General features: G+C 37.6%; 2 protein-coding genes across 2 annotated transcripts; both read left to right on the plus strand.

Moving 5' to 3' along the window:
* Positions 1–481: 481 nt before the first annotated feature.
* LOC109134707 (uncharacterized mitochondrial protein AtMg00820-like) lies at positions 482–820 on the plus strand. The gene has a single exon (XM_019248763.1). It carries the CDS (start codon positions 482–484, stop codon positions 818–820), a length of 339 nt encoding a protein of 112 aa, XP_019104308.1.
* Positions 821–15,457: 14,637 nt separating this feature from the next.
* LOC109134706 (uncharacterized mitochondrial protein AtMg00300-like) lies at positions 15,458–15,823 on the plus strand. The gene has a single exon (XM_019248762.1). It carries the CDS (start codon positions 15,458–15,460, stop codon positions 15,821–15,823), a length of 366 nt encoding a protein of 121 aa, XP_019104307.1.
* The last annotated feature ends 480 nt before the right edge of the window (positions 15,824–16,303 follow it).

Here is a 16,303-nt window from a genome sequence, read left to right on the forward strand (position 1 = left end):
CAGATGTGTATTCTACGTCTTTGTTCCTGAGCATATGCATAGCAAGTTTGATAAAAAGGTTATTCGTTGTATCTTTGTGGGATACGATGATTAGAGGAAAGGTTGGAGGTGTTGTGATACAGCAACAGATAAATTTCACGTGTCATGAAATGTGGTGTTTGATGAAGCATCATCTTGGTGGTCACCACAAGCTGTATTATTGCCAGACTCGAAGGAGATCGAGGAAATAAAATCTTCAAAGAAAAATGGACGAGAAAGACGAAGGTCAGTTCGTCAAGATGGTGGTAGTCTTGAGATGGAGATATCTCAACCTACACCAACAGAAAGAGTGGAAAGTTCATGGCAAACAGGAGCACATCATAGAAATACTTAAGAAGCAAGGCCAAGTCAAATTGATGATTTTGAAGAAGAAGAACCTCACCCAGCACTATGGAGGTCCACAAGGCAGAGAAAGCGAAATCCAAGATTTACAAATGTTGCAATGGTTGAGGATGTAAAAAAGTCAAATCGCTATGTTGAGGCAACTCGAAGCAGAGATTGGCGAAAAGCCACAGAAGAAGAAATTCAAGCTCTGCACCAGAACGAAACTTGGGAGTTAGTGCCAAAGCCTCGAGAAGTTCAACCTATTTCTTGCAAATGGGTAGACAAAGTGAAGACTAGACCTGATGGTACCATTGGAAGGTACAAGGCACGACTGGTAGCTCGAGGATTTTCTCAGCAATATGGGCTAGACTACGATGAAATGTTTAGTCGAGTTACCAAGATTACTACAGTTCGTGTTTTAATAGCACTTGCAGCTAGTAATTCTTGGAAGCTCTGATAGATGGACGTCAAAAATGCATTTGTACATGGTGAGTTAGATAGCGACATATACATGGAACAACTTAAAGGGTTCCAGAATCAGTCTTATGAACACTATGTATGCAAGTTAAAGAAGACGTTCTATGGTTTGAAGTAAGCACCACGCGCCTGGTATGGAAAAATAGCGGAGTTTCTGTTACAGAGTGGTTATTTTGTAGCACCAAATGATTTGAGCTTATTTGTGAAAGCTCAAAACGGAAAGTTGGCAATCGTTCTTGTATATATGGATGATCTTATCATCACAGGAGATTTTGAAGAGGAGATTCAACAAACAAGAGCTAATCTTTTAGTACGATTCCAAATGAAGGAGCTCGGAGAATTATAACATTTTCTTGGTCTTGAAGTGGAGGGGACTCAGGATGGGATATTTCTATGCCAACAGAAATATGCCCTTAATCTTCTAGAAAAATATGGAATGGTCGATTGCAAGCTTATGTCAACTCCAGTCGTGGTTAATGCAAGGTTGTTAGTCGAGTACGAACACTTAAACAGCTACAGGAGGGGGGGGGGAGGGTTGAATTGTAGTTAGGGAGATTTTCAAACTTTTTGCGGAAATAAAAGAATGATTGAATAAGAAAGAAGTAATTGCATAAACAAGAAAGAAATAGGAACACGAGATTTTTACAAGGAAAACTTCCTAGGCCCAATAGGAAGAAAAACCTTGACCACGAGGGATTTTGACTCAATTCTCTTTAATAACTTTAGGCCAAAAGACTCACTTTAATTTTGTACAACCTAAACTCGGATCTACTCTGTTCTTCTAGGAACTGGTTCCCAGTCAGCTTGTTCCCCCTGAACAGTTGAATTTCTCTCTTGCTTCGCTCGAAGTCTTTTCTCTTTCTCTCTTCTCTTTCTCTTTCTCTTTTTCTCTCAAAATGATTACAGATTTAGATTCACTCAACCCAATCTATGATACTCTAAGTAATAATGAAAGAAGAGTAAAACCGAATACACTTTCACTAAGATATTACACTTAAAATTCTGAAAGCATACATAAAAAAGATTGTTACAAAAACTTATTTGTAGAGGACAATCTTCCCACGATCTTTTCCATGATATTCTCCACGATGAAGCTTTGTATTCAGCCACTTCTTCACGATCTTCCGTTGCAAATATCCGTTGGGAGTTAGTTGGTTAATGTCCACAAATTCAGCCACTAACACGCGCATTCCCATTTCCCCACACATTGTTAGTAGGTGGGTTGTTGTGGTTCCTAAAATCTAGGAACTACCACAACGCATTCTTCTTAGTCGCTTGTTTAGGTTAGATTTTGGCGGCTCCTTGTCATGGAATATACAAAAGGCTGCACACAAACTAACTAAACAAAATATTATGGAATCACAACATATCATAATTTTTACCGCCATTATATAAACGGTTTTGTCACAAATAAAGATTAACAACTTAATTTTTGATTAATCTCCTAATCAATTCTCCATAAGTTATTTAACATATTATTTGTGATACCTAAAATAACTACATTAATTTAAACTAAAAGAATAAATCTAATCTATAAACTAAGTTAAAACACAAGTGATTAAATCTAACAAAATAAACTAAGAACAAACGAATAAAAACGAAACTAATATTAAACAAAGTTAATAATTTGTCATTACCAAAATAGTGAAACAACAGTATTCCCCCTTTTTGATTATGACAAATAATTGATTTTTTTTTTTATGTTTTTATGTTTTAAGAAAAACAAAAAAAAACTATAAACTAAAATTATAACACACAAACTAGACTTTAGTCTCAACTGAGACTGGGAACAGGATCAGGCTTGACTGGGAACAGGGATGAGAAAAACTTGCATAGGAACTAATAAAAAAAAAGTTTATACACAAATATCTCTTCCCCCTTTGTCATTATCAAAACCATGTAATGTACCTGAAGCACTAGAGAGTCAATAGTCTAGGCCTCAAGCAAGTTGCTCAAACATAGATCTCATAATATTAGCCATCCAAACACAAAAAAAAAGTATGTAGAAAGCAACAATACAGACAGCAGAGTTTAAGCAATATGCAGAACAAAGCAGAGAAAGTGAGGAAATTAAAAGTGCTTCATGTGTCTCAGAAGGACACAAGAAGAGAGATCCAAAAGAAATTGTTTAATAATTACAGCCACACAAAAAAAACTTGTTCAATTATTCCAAAGTTAAAGAAAGTTAGGGCTTAGAGCATTTGAAAAGAGAGGAGACCACAGAGTCAATTTTGGAGAGCACACCATCCACCTTGTTCCTGATCCCCGTATCAGCATTCTTGATGGCGATCATTTGTTGTTGATGCTGAGAATCCAGAGCAGAGATAGTGGTCTCTATGGCATTGATCCTGGTGTGCAGAAGGGTCAAGGAATCCTGAATTTCCCGAAGTAACTTGTTGAGCCCAGTAGTAGATAGCAACGGAAAATCCACAGCAGATGAAGGAAATGGATCCCTGTCTAGGTGAATAAACATTGTTTCACCTTGATCCCACTCCTTCAGAGACTTGGACCCAGCCAACCTTTGACTCTTCCTCACAGACCCACTTGGAACTCCCTCTTCACCCATCTTCCTCTTACTACCCACCTCAACCTTGACAGGCGTTTCTTCCCTCTCAAAATCTATCTTCCCATTTACCAACCTTAAACTAAGCCTGGTCAGAGTGTCCTTAGTAAGATAATTTTCTGGCTCAAGGCAAAAAGAGGGACTGGCATACAATTTAACTTTGCAATGTTTGAAGATAGAGGAGAGAAGGTTTCCATAGCCCACTTTGGTGTTATGGGAAATGCAGTGAGAGAGATGTTGTTAGCAAGGCTGTATATAATGGAGAGATCCATTGGACTAGCCTGAGTTCTTTTTGAGGAACGGGGTAGAATGAAACGCCAAATAATCTGGAATAATAATTTGTGAAATGGGGACTCCATCAATGTTTCCATAGCCCACTTTTTTATCTAAAGATAATGCATTAGATTTGCCGTTCAAGAAAGCAAGAATTTTAGCATTTGAGACTCCATCAATGTTCAGTTTGGCCCTACCCTTAATGTATTCTTTGTAACCCTCAATTGGGACATCAAACCATTCCCCCAGTTTCTTATCAGTTAGTGTAACCACACAACCATTCACAACAGACACACAGACATCCTCAGTTATATTGAAACTTGAACAAAACTCTTTCATTTCTTTTTCATAAAGACCTTCAACCAAACTGACAATTTTCCACCATTTTTAAAACTTTAAGATGTTCAATAATTCTGTCCACTTGGACTTTTTACACCATGCAACATCAATACAAAAACCCACAAGAGGATTCTGATTCGTTTTCACCATCTTCTTTTTTCGGAGAGAGAGAAACAACTGAGGATTCTGATTTTGACCCGGTAGAATCTTCTTTAGTCTTGGATGATTCTTGAGCACTAATTTCATCAAGGGATGGTGTTTTCTCTCTGTGTAAATTTTCGTGATTACCGGTATTTTGGGTTTTAATTTGGAAGACATGGTGAAAGTGTTTTGGAAGGAGGTTGAAGATGAGCAATGAGAGAGAGAGAGATGAGTTGATGTGAGAGTTGTAAATTGTGAGGGGTCAGTGATGTGACGGGTTGGGTTATAAAGTAATCATGATACCGTGTGAAAGAAAAATGGAGAGTTAGGTTTAATGAAACGGTTTATTGGGTTTTCGAAGGTATTTAATGAAGTTTCTTCAATTAACTCAGATTAATCGAACGTGTAATTGTGGCTATAATTCATGTTAACGTATTTAATTATGGAAGGGAAGGTGTGAAAAGAAAAATAAGCAAGGAAGTTTGGAGGGAAAATTAGAAAAATAGAAAAATAAAAAAAATAAAAAAAAATTGCTCTTGCATATGATAAAATGTGTCCATAATGTACAAACTACATACGTACCAAATATGTGCAAGGACAATAAGGGTAATATTCAAATAAATATGTGAGTCCGTATACTTGACCCTAGGTGTATGAATTTTTAATTCATGAATGTTGCAGGACATACTCAGTAAGAAACCCTTTTAGGGGAATCAACATCATTTGTACATTTAAATAATTTTTATCATTCCTAGTTCCAAGTATATCTTTTCAAAAATGTCCCTAGATAGAGGTTTAGTCAATATGTCAGCTATTTGATTTTCAGTTGAACAAAAATCAACTTTGACTAATCCATTTTCTACATTGTCTTTTAGGAAATGATGTCGAATGTGAATATGCTTGACCCTAGAGTGATGAACTGGATCCTTGGAAATGCAAATGGCAATAGTATTATCACAGAGTATAGGAACACACTTAAATTTTATGCCAAAGTCACGTACCTATTGCTTGATCCATAATACCTGGGAGCAGCAAGCAGCAGCTGCCACGTATTCAGCTTCGGCTGTGGAAAGAGCAACAGTGTTCTGTTTCTTTGAACTCCAAGAAACTAAGCTTGATCCTAGGAACTGGGCAATACCCGAGGTGCTCTTTCGATTCACCAAGTCTCCAGCATAGTCAGCGTAACAGCCCGTTTTCCCGAGCTGCTAGGTAAACACTCTTAAGATTCACTAATCACAATTAATGCTTAATAAGCCTCGAATTAAATATTTACTCGCAGCGGAAACATAACCTATCAAACGATCCTGAAACATGTGGGTTATTGGCCCACAAAACAAAATCCTTAAAATAACACAATTATCTCAACTAGATTCCCAAATATTATGTACAAAGGAATGATAAATAACTGTTCTCTAATCAACTCACTAGAATACAAATCAATCATTTACAAATGTAATCATATTCTTGCTCCACTTCCAATCCCGAGCTCTTGATATCAAACCTGCAAATTTAGGAAGAAATACAAAACAAACAAAATTCCAAAATGAGTGGAAAACTCGTAACCTTTACTTAAGCCCGTTATAAACATTTTTATTTCTCAAATCATTTTCATTTCGTAATAACGCTGGCATAGCTCACTCTCTTACACAAATCAGTGGCAAGTACAAGCTTTGGACAAAAGGATAATTGCTGCCTCAAAGCTGCGCTATGGAGTCCAGCAACACTACTCCCAAAGTTCGCAATGGAGCGTAGCCGACCTGTACCAGGTCAAAAGAGTAACCATCCTCCATTCGTACCTTGCCCACTTACTATTTTCAGTTCATAAACTAAGCCAGCAAAAAATTTGCATATTCATATTCATCGAATAACATTTCGAGAATCAACTCACAACATCACATTCATAACTATGGCCATAGTACGAACTTATTTATAAAAAACAGAACACAAATATCCACACACACACACACATACAAGGGCATGAGTAAATGATTTTACTGAACATAAAAGTTACCTGAATCGCAATCCAAATCCAACAACAACTTCAATAATCTTCATCTTTAAATGATTCAATTCCATAATCATTCTCTAACAATTTACCTCATAACAATAACGATAATTAATAACTAATCTCAACTACCGACTAAAACCATAACCAATTCTAATCAAGAAATTATTAACCTTCAGCATCCTCATTCCATAATCCTCAAATCATAATTCTAAATTATAGATTTGAACTAACTAAACTTAACTTTTGCCAAACTAATTCAACAGCATCTCTTCTTTTATAAACCAACATAATTACAACACCAATAACAACACAACGACAACAAAAATAACCACCACAATGGCTCCACAACTACAACAACTCCACCACCAACAACAACCAATAATAACAACAGCAACAACCAACAACAACAATTCGATAACCCAGTAACTATAAACCACCACCATAGAACAACCCAACTACACCACTAAAACAGAGCAGCAACAACAAATAACAACAACTTGGGCATAATTAAATAATTCCATAATCTGGAATTTAAAGAAAAAGAAACAAGAGGTGTATACCTCTGCTAAGATAGCAGCGAAGAAGAGAGTCACAGAGGGTTGAGGGAAGTTTTCGAAGCTTCAGTGCACAACAGCGGAGCTTCGCGAGGCGTGCTGAGCACCAGCGAGATAGCAGCAGTCTACGGTGGCGCAAAACAACAGCAACAACCAGCCACAACGACACCAGACGGTGGTCGCAGAACGGAGGGGAGAGAGAAGAACAGGGCAACAACAACATCAAAGCAAATGAAACTCCGGCGAAGGGAAGACGCGACAACCGGCAAACACCGACGAGCAGCAGCAGCGCGACTGGCAGCGCAAGTCCGGCGATCGTTCGTCGTTGGGCATCGAGCAGCACACGGGAGGGAGAAAAATATTGGGGTTTGGGGTTTTTGGGATTTTGGGTTTCCTCTTCAATTGGGGGTTTGAGGATTTCGGGGTTTATAAATTTGATAACAGTTTGTTGGCTTGAGTACAGAAAGACACGAAGAGAGGGAGGAAGGAGGAAGCAGGAGCTGTAGTCATTGAGGGTTTGAACAGAAGACACGAGAGGAGAGAGGAGCGGTTTAAGGGGTTTGGGTTTATCAATTTTTGACCGACAATATGGGAAAAATTTGAAGTTTATCTTCTAACACAAACCGACAACAACAAAGGATGGGAACCCGACTTCAGTTTTCTATTTGGGCCAAATACCTCTCAACTTAGTCGCACATAAGACTCAAAATAATTTTTAATAATAATAATAATAATAATAATAAATAATCTCATATAATTAAATAAACAAATACATTACAGCACGACAAAATAATTCATACTCCAACTCAAATAAAATAAGAATTTTCGAAACATAATTAACTAAATAAATATAATTAATATTTAAATAAAGGTACTTAAAAACAGGACTATTACAGTCATCATCGAAATATCTCACTGGATCAAAGATGTCACTTCTTGGATAGAACAAACAAAGATCATCACTTCCTTTCAAATATCTAAGGATCCGTTTGACAACCGTCAAATGAGATTCCTTTGGATTTGATTGGAATCTAGCACATAAACCAACACCAAAGGAGATATCAGGCCTACTAGCAGTTAGATAAAGTAAGGAACCAATCATACCTCTGTAGAGTTTCTGATCGACGGACTTACCACTTTGGTCCTCATCTAACCTGATTCCTATTCCTATTGGAGTATGGTTGGTTTTTGCTTGATCCAGGTCATATTTTTTCAATAACTCCTTTACGTATTTTTGTTGATGGATCATTGTTTCACTTTCTTGTTGATTATACCCTTTGGCTACGAGTCTGGCTTTGTTCCTTATGACTGTTTCATGTTCGTCCAGATTTTTCCTAAAGACCCATTTCAGCCCAATCACCTTTTGGTTATTAGGCTTGGTCTCAAGATGCCAGACCTTTTTCCTCTGGAACTCATTATGTTCCTCTTGCATGGCATTTATCTAATCAGACTCCAGAAGGGCATCATAGTGATCTCGTGGTTCTGTCATAGACAAAAAGGCTTGGAAAGCATAGAAATTTTTCAGTTGGGATCTCGTTTGAGTTCCCTTTTCAATATCAGTTACGATTAAATCCAATGGATGGGATTTCAGGTGCCTCCATGGTCTTGGTTCAAATCTCCTTGTCTCTGTTCCTCCAGCTTGAGGATTTTCATTGATTTCATTTTCTGGATGAATTTCTGCTGCCTGTTCCTCCTGTATAACAGGATCAGGAACAACTATCTCTTCTTCAGGAATATGCTTTTTGTCGGTACCTGCAGGTGTTAGTTCCTCATCAATGTTCATTGACTCTCCGGAACGAGTCAGTCTTATTTCAAAGTCATTTTCATGACTTAGTTCCTGCAGGGAGTTAGTTTCAGCGAAAATAGTATGGACACTTTCCTCAACACACATTGTTCTTTTGTTGTAAACTCTATATGCTTTACTATTTAAAGCATATCCTATAAAAACAGCCTCATCACTTCCAGCATCAAACTTTCCTAAATTGTCTTTGCCATTATTATGTACAAAGCATTTACAACCAAAGATTCTAAAGTATGAGATATTGGGTTTTCTTCCTTTGAGCAGCTTATAAGGGGTCTTCGAGATAATGGGTCTTAGCATGACTCTATTGATGATGTAGCATGTCGTGTTCACTGCTTCAGCCTAGAAATTCTTCGGAAGATTGCTGGCTATGATCATTGTTCTTGCCATGTCCTCTAAAGTGTGATTCTTCCTTTCCACCACGCCATTTTGTTGTAGAGTCCTAGGAGCTGAAAAGTTGTGATCAAGTCCTTCGTTTCTGCAAAACTCATCAAATTTTGAGTTTTCAAACTCCTTACCATGATCAGAACGCAAGTGCTTAATTTTAAATCCACTTATTATTTGAGTTCTTTTTGCAAAGTTAACAAATTCATCAAATGTCTCATCTTTGCTATGAAGAAAAATAACCCAAGTGTATCTTGAAAAATCATCAACTATAACAAGTACATATCTCTTACCAGATCGGCTTTGGATTCGAACAGGGCCACATAAGTCCATATGAATCAACTCAAGTGGACTTTGTGTGCTTACCATTTTCTTCGATTTGAACCAGGATCTAACTTGTTTACCTTTCGCACATGGTCCACAAACTTCATGGTTTGAGACTTTGATTGTTAGTAATCCAACAACTAAGTCCTTACCACTTAGCTTTTGGAGCAATGCCATACTTGCGTGACCACAACTTTATGCCAAAGAAGTGGTTCATTGTCGACGGCACATAAACAAGTTAGGTTGTTTCTAGGAACAAGGTTGAGGTCAACAACATAAGTGTTTCCTTTCCTAGTTCCTTCCAAAATCTTGGTACTTGTTCCTGTATTACTTACTACACAACATTCATCAGTAAAATTCACACTGTTCCCTTTGTCGCAGAATTGAGAAATACTAAGTAAATTGTGTTTCAAACCCTCGACCAAAAATATATTATCTATTGAATGTGACTTAGACTTTCCTACCTTCCCTAGTGCTACAATATTACAGGTAAGATTGTCTCCGAAGGTCACAGTTCCTCCATCATAGGCTGAAAGCGAGAGAAATTTATTTTTATCTCCTGTCATGTGTTTAGAACAACCGCTATCGAGGTACCACAGGTTGTTCCCCCTCACTTTAGCCTGTATCAAAGAAATCAGTTAGTGGTAGGAACCCAGTATGACTTGGATTCCTCTGTTGAGCTAGTAATTGTCTTAACTTTCCATACTTGCTTAATTAAGCGAGTGGTCATCACAATATGTTATTGTCTGGAGGAACAGTCAGACACTAGGTGTCCACTATTCCCACAGTAAGAGCATATTCGGTTGGTTGGAAGATCAACATATTTTTTCATTTTCTTTTTCTTCTTGTGATTGAAACCTAACCCACGCCTTCCTTCATTTTTATAATTTTGTATCCAACTTACTGGATCAGAAAGTTTTGTTCTTGAAGATTCCATTTTCTCTTTAAGTACCAGATACTTACTTAAAACCTTTTCATGTTCGAATTTTAACTTTTTGAACTCGGATTTGGTATTTATAGAGGAACGGGTTCCTTCAGGAACAACGAGTTTCAATTCAGCCATTTCCATATTCAAGAAATAATTTTCATTTTTAGCATCTTCAAAAGCTTCTCGAATACGTCGGTTTTCATAAAAAACATCAAAGAATCTTTCCTCAATATTTGAATAAGGCTTTTTCTAAATTTTCTTCTTTAACGCAAATGGCCTTGTAGTCATCCAAAGTTTCGAAAAAAAGTTTTATTAATTGTTTATTTGAAAGTTCTTTTAACTCTTCTTCAATAACATTAATGCGTACCTTGTTGTTTGGCAAGTCTTCTTCCTCGTCTGTCTTTGCCATGAGACACAAATGAGCTGTTTCCTCTTTTGGTTGTTCCCGCTCCTCGTCTGAATCCGATTCTCCCCAGGCAGCAACCATGGCCCTTCTCATATCAACTTTTGAGAAAGGTTTTGTTGTTCCTTTCCCTTCTACATGTATTTTCCTTTGCTTTTGTCATTTTCCTAGAGAGGACATTCCTTTATGAAGTGTTCAGGACTTCCACATTTGTGACAGCTTAGTTTCCCGGACTTTTTCAAGTTTTTTCCCTTGTAATTCTTGTTGAAGAACTTCTTGAATCTTTTCACGATCAATGCTGCCTCTTCATCATCAGTTTCTGAATCCTCCAGATCATCAGACTTGAGAGCCAAAGCTTTAGGCCTACTAGAGTCAACTTCATGAGTTCCTAGATGGATTTCATGAGTCAACAAGGAACCGGAAAGTTGCTCGATATTGAATGTGGTGAAATCTTTTGTTTCAAGCAAAGCAGTGACCTTTGCCATCCATTTTTCATCCTGAGGTAGACTTCGCATAACTTTTCGTACTTGTTCCTCCGGAGTAATGATCTTCCTAGGATTCAAGCTCATTAATTATGTTGGAGAACCTTGTGAGCATTTTTGAACAGACTCCTTAGGCTTCATTTGGAATAGCTCGTATTTGTGCATGAGCATGTCTATTTTTGATCTCTTGCCTTCGTTTGTTCCTTCGTGGGTAGCTTGAAGAAGTTCCCACATTTGCTTGGCTGATTTGCATCCCATGATTCGATTATGTTCATGGGGCCAAGGCCACAGTGGAGAATCTTTTTGGCCAAGTGTTCATCTCCATCTTGTCGAAGTCATCTTGTCATATTTGGAGAGAGGTTTGGGGATGTCTTCACCTTTTTCATTTTTCTCTGTGACTTCGAAGTCACCAATCTCTATACTCTCCAAACTTGATAATTTTCACCTTAATGAAAATTTCCATACGATTCTTCCAGTATGGATAATACTTCCATTAAACATGGTGGACGCTGAGTTGAGTAACCTTCTTCCAATATTTCTCCTGAGTGTTACATTTCCAGAACTAGCTCCTCAGTGTTAATGATTTGAGGAACAGGCTCTGATACCAATTGTTAGTCGAGTACGAACACTTAAACAACTACAGAGGGGGGTGAATTGTAGTTGGGAGATTTTCAAACTTTTTGCGGAAATAAAAGAATGATTGAATAAGAAAGAAGTAATTGCATAAATAAGAAAGAAATAGGAACATGAGATTTTTACAAGAAAAACTTCCTAGGCCCAATAGGAAGAAAAACCTTGACCACGAGGGATTTTGACTCAATTCTCTTTAATAACTTTAGGCCAAAAGACTCACTTTTGTACAACCTAAACTCGAACCTACTCTGTTCCTCTAGGAACTGGTTCCCAATCAACTTGTCCCCCTGAACAGTTGACTTTCTCTCTCTTGACTTCCTCGAAGTTTTTCTCTTTCTCTTCTCTTTCTCTTTTCTCTTTTTCTCTCAAAATGATTATAGATTTAGATTCACTCAACCCAATCTATAATACTCTAAGTAATAATGAAAGAAGATTAAAACTGAATACACTTTCACTAAGATATTACACTTAAAATTCTGAAAGCATACATAAAAAAGAGTGTTACAAAAACTTGTTTGTAGAGGACAATCTTCCCACGATCTATCTTTTCCATGATCTTCTCCACGATGAAGCTTTGTATTCAGCCACTTCTTCCACGATCTTCCATTGCAAATATCCGTTGGGAGTTAGTTGGTTAATGTCCACAACTTCAGCCACAAACACGCGCATTCCTATTTCCGCACGCCTTGTTAGTAGGTGGGTTGTTGTGGTTCCTAAAATCTATGAACTACCACAACACATCCTTCTTAGGCGCTTGTTTAGATTAGATTTTGAAGGCTCCTTGTTATGCAATATACAAAAGGCTGCACACAATTTAACTAAACAGAATATTATGGAATCACAACATATCATAATTTTTACCTCCATAGTATAAACGGTTTTGTAACAAATAAAGATTAACAACTTAATTTTTGATTAATCTCCTAATCAATTCTCCATAAGTTATTTAACATATTATTTGTGAGATCTAAAATAACTACATTAATTTAAACTAAAAGAATAAATCTAAACTATAAACTAAGTTAAAACACAAGTGATTAAATCTAACAAAAATAAAAACGAAACTAATATTAAACAAAGTTAATTATTTGTCATTATCAAAATAGTGAAACAACAAAGGTTATGTTCAGTCGAAAACAAAGATCTAGAGGATCTAACCATGTACAGACAATTGGTGGGAAGTGTTATCCATCTCACGTTAACCAGACCAGATATTACATATGCAGTGAGTGTGATTTGTCGATTCATGCAAAAACTGATGAAATGTCATTTGGAGGTCATACGTTGGATATTAAAGTACGTGAAAGGAACCATTGACTATGGAATCTTGTACCACAATGATAGATAGTTTAAAGTTGTTGGATACTGTGATGCTGATTATGCTGGTGATCTCGACAAACGTCGATCAACTACGGGTTATGTGTTCAATCTGGGTGCTGGAGTAGTCTCTTAGTGTAGAAGAGCCAACCAACAGTGTTATTGTCTAGTACAGAAGCAGAATATTGAGATGCGGCTATGGCAACACAAGAGTGTGTATGGTTCATGCAATTACTCAAGGATATGCATCAACAAATTTATCGGAGAATCAAGTTATGCTATGATAATCAGTTTGCAATACGTTCAGCAGAAAATCCTGTTTTTCACGCCAGGACAAAACATGTTGAGGTACATTATCATTTTTCCCGAGACAAGGTTCTACAAGGTGAATTTGAACTTGAGCAAGTGAACACGAACGACGAAGTTGTAGATATATTCACAAAAGGTCTTGGAGGACTAACCTTCGAAAAGTTACGAAAACAACTTGGAATGACCTCTAGACTATCTCTGAGAGAGAGTAGTTGTTGAGGGGTAGTGTTTAATGATAAAGCACTGTCCACTCTCTATCCTCTTTGGTAAAATATTACTACTACATTAAGTGCTTGGGTGAGTTTTTTCAAGCCACCTATTACCCCCACCCTACATGCTATAGTTGGAAAGTTTGACATTTAGCACTTTTAGTGTCAAAGTTGTAAGATGAATAGTATAATGTAGTAGTATAAATAGATGCAGTACATTGGTTGCAAAGCGTGCAACAAACCAATGTAAGTCGTGCCAAGCTTCAAAAGAGAGAGCAAAATAAAAGAGTTTGAAAGAGTGTGTAAGAGTTTCATGTAATAGTTTAAGTAAATTACTTCCTTATTATATGTGAGCGCGCTATTATTTTTATAATCTCTTATATTGTTTAATCTTTCCACATAAATTACCCCAAAATATACTACAATTGGTATCATATCCATTCGTTCCGTTAAATTTTTCACAACAAGTTTTTGGCAAATATCGGTCAGGGAATGATATTATCGAAACGGTATAGTCAAACATATTTTTCGTTAACTTAACGGTCAGGGACCGAATTGCGAGGTGAATTTCCATTAGTGCACAGTCCGAGACTGCGAAGCTTGTTGGTCAGGGACCAAGCTTACATGTGTATTGCCGGAAAACACCAAGTCACAATTGGCGGATATTGCTAGTTCATCTGATAATATTAAGAAACTCAACAATGGAAATTACAGTACGTGGAGCACATGTATGCAATTCTATTTAATTTGTTGGGACAAGATATTTAGGGTATAGTCGATGCTAGTGAAGTTACAATACCAACTGATCTAGAAGAGTTAAAGAAGTGGAAGATTAGGGCTGGAAGAGCCATGTACGTGCTAGTAGCAACCGTCGAGGACGAGTTGTTATACCGCATTAATGATGCGAAGACACCCAAGGAGGCGTGGGACACCCTTGCAGCTTTATTCTATAAGAAGAACGATGCTTAACTTCCGCTTCTCGAGAATGAGTTATTATCGATCCAACAAAACAACATGACGGTGATATTTCACCAAAGTTAAAACTTTGTGTGAGCAAATCACAAAGTTAGATCCTGAAAATCCAATCACAAAGACGAGGATCCGCAGGATTATTGTCCGCGGCTTAAAACCTGGATATAGTAGTCTTGTCACGGCAATCCGAGGTTGGGCTACACAACCATCTCTAATTCAGTTTGAGAATGTGTTAGCCAACCAGGAGGCTCTATAAAATCAGATGTCTGGAGTTTCCGTCAAGGATGAAGAGAAAGCTCTTGTTGGTAACAAGAAGTCAAATAAGGGAGGTGTTAAGACATGCAAGTCAATAGTAATCAACCTAGCGAGTCAAACAGGCAGTTAGGGGGATTCATAAAAGGATAACGTAGAGGAGGCTTCCATCGATGGGGAGCTCGACAAGATCGACAATAGGATAAGAAGGAAGGGAAAAAATCAAACATGGCAAGATATCGCGTGTTATAACTGTAAAAAAAAGGGACACTATGCTCGAGACTTTTGGTCCAAACCAGCAGAAGGGAATGTTGCGACTTCGGTGGAGCATGAAAGTCAAAGTGAAGTCGAGTGGGATGCACAATCATCCTATGCAGTTGGTGAGGAACATATCTTCGACATGGAGGTAGTGACACCCAACAGCACGGAGTCAGAGGAAGCTGCACTTGTCGTAGATAACGACAAGATGATTTATTATAAAGATGATTGGATCGATCACCGATTATAGTTGCTCCAATCACATGACTGGATACAAAGAGAAATTTCTGAGCATGTCAGAGTACAACTGTGGTCGAGTTGTGATAACAGCAAACAACTCAGAATTGCCAATAACCCATATTGGCAAGGCATTTGTGATTCCATGATTTCGAAACAAGCAAGTTCAGCTGGATAATATCTACCATGTTCCTGGTATGACAAAAAATATGTTTTCAGTTTCACAATTGATGGCATTCCGAAACCACGTTGTTTTTGGTCCTTGTGACGTGATGGTGTGCAAGACGATGGAAGGAAATTCTTCTCCCATCTTAAAGGGACGATGTCTTAAATCAGTCTACGTGATGTCTGCACAAACGGCATATGTAGACAAGGCGAGGAAAAACGAGACAGCTGATTTATGGCATGCACGCTTGGGTCAGGTGAGCTACAAAAAGCTCAAGGTGATGATTAAGAAGTCGATGCTCAAGGATCTTCCTCAACTAGATGTCAAGGAAGATATAGTTTGCGCTAAATTTCAATTTGGTAAAGCACATAACCTTCCATATCAAGATTCGAAGTTCAAATCGAAGGAACCTTTGGAGTTGGTTCACTGAGATGTGTTTGGTCCAGTAAAGCAACATTCAGTAAGTGGTTTTTGCTACATGATCACTTTCATTGACGATTTTTCAAGATATGTCTAGATTAATTTCATGAAGAGTGATCCAAAGCATTTGGCAAGTTCAAATTGTAGAAGGAAGTAGTTGAAAAAGAAGTTGGCGACAAAATTTGATGCTTATGTACAGACAACGGATGAGAGTATACATCTAGAGAATTCTCCCAATACTTGCAGTATTTCAAGATCCGAAGCCAGCTCACTTGTCCAAATACTCCACAACAAAATGGAGTAGCTGAAAGAAAAAGCGTCACCTTGCTGAGAAATGCAGGAGTATGTTGCACGCTAAAAACGTGCCACCACGTTTTTGGGTCGAGTGTATGAGAGCAGCGACACATGTGACAAATCGATTACGTCTTTGTTCTTGAACATATGCGTAGCAAGTTTGATGAAAAGGCTATTCGTTGTATCTTTGTGGGAT

The sequence above is a fragment of the Beta vulgaris genome, chromosome 4 (genome assembly GCF_026745355.1).
Source record: "Beta vulgaris subsp. vulgaris cultivar EL10 chromosome 4, EL10.2, whole genome shotgun sequence".
Classification (NCBI taxonomy): Eukaryota; Viridiplantae; Streptophyta; class Magnoliopsida; order Caryophyllales; family Amaranthaceae; genus Beta; species Beta vulgaris.

Bases quoted from the DNA above. Each gene is read 5' to 3' on its own strand.
- LOC109134707 (XM_019248763.1), top strand. From the start codon at position 482: ATGGTTGAGGATGTAAAAAAGTCAAATCGCTATGTTGAGGCAACTCGA.
- LOC109134706 (XM_019248762.1), top strand. From the start codon at position 15,458: ATGGCATTCCGAAACCACGTTGTTTTTGGTCCTTGTGACGTGATGGTG.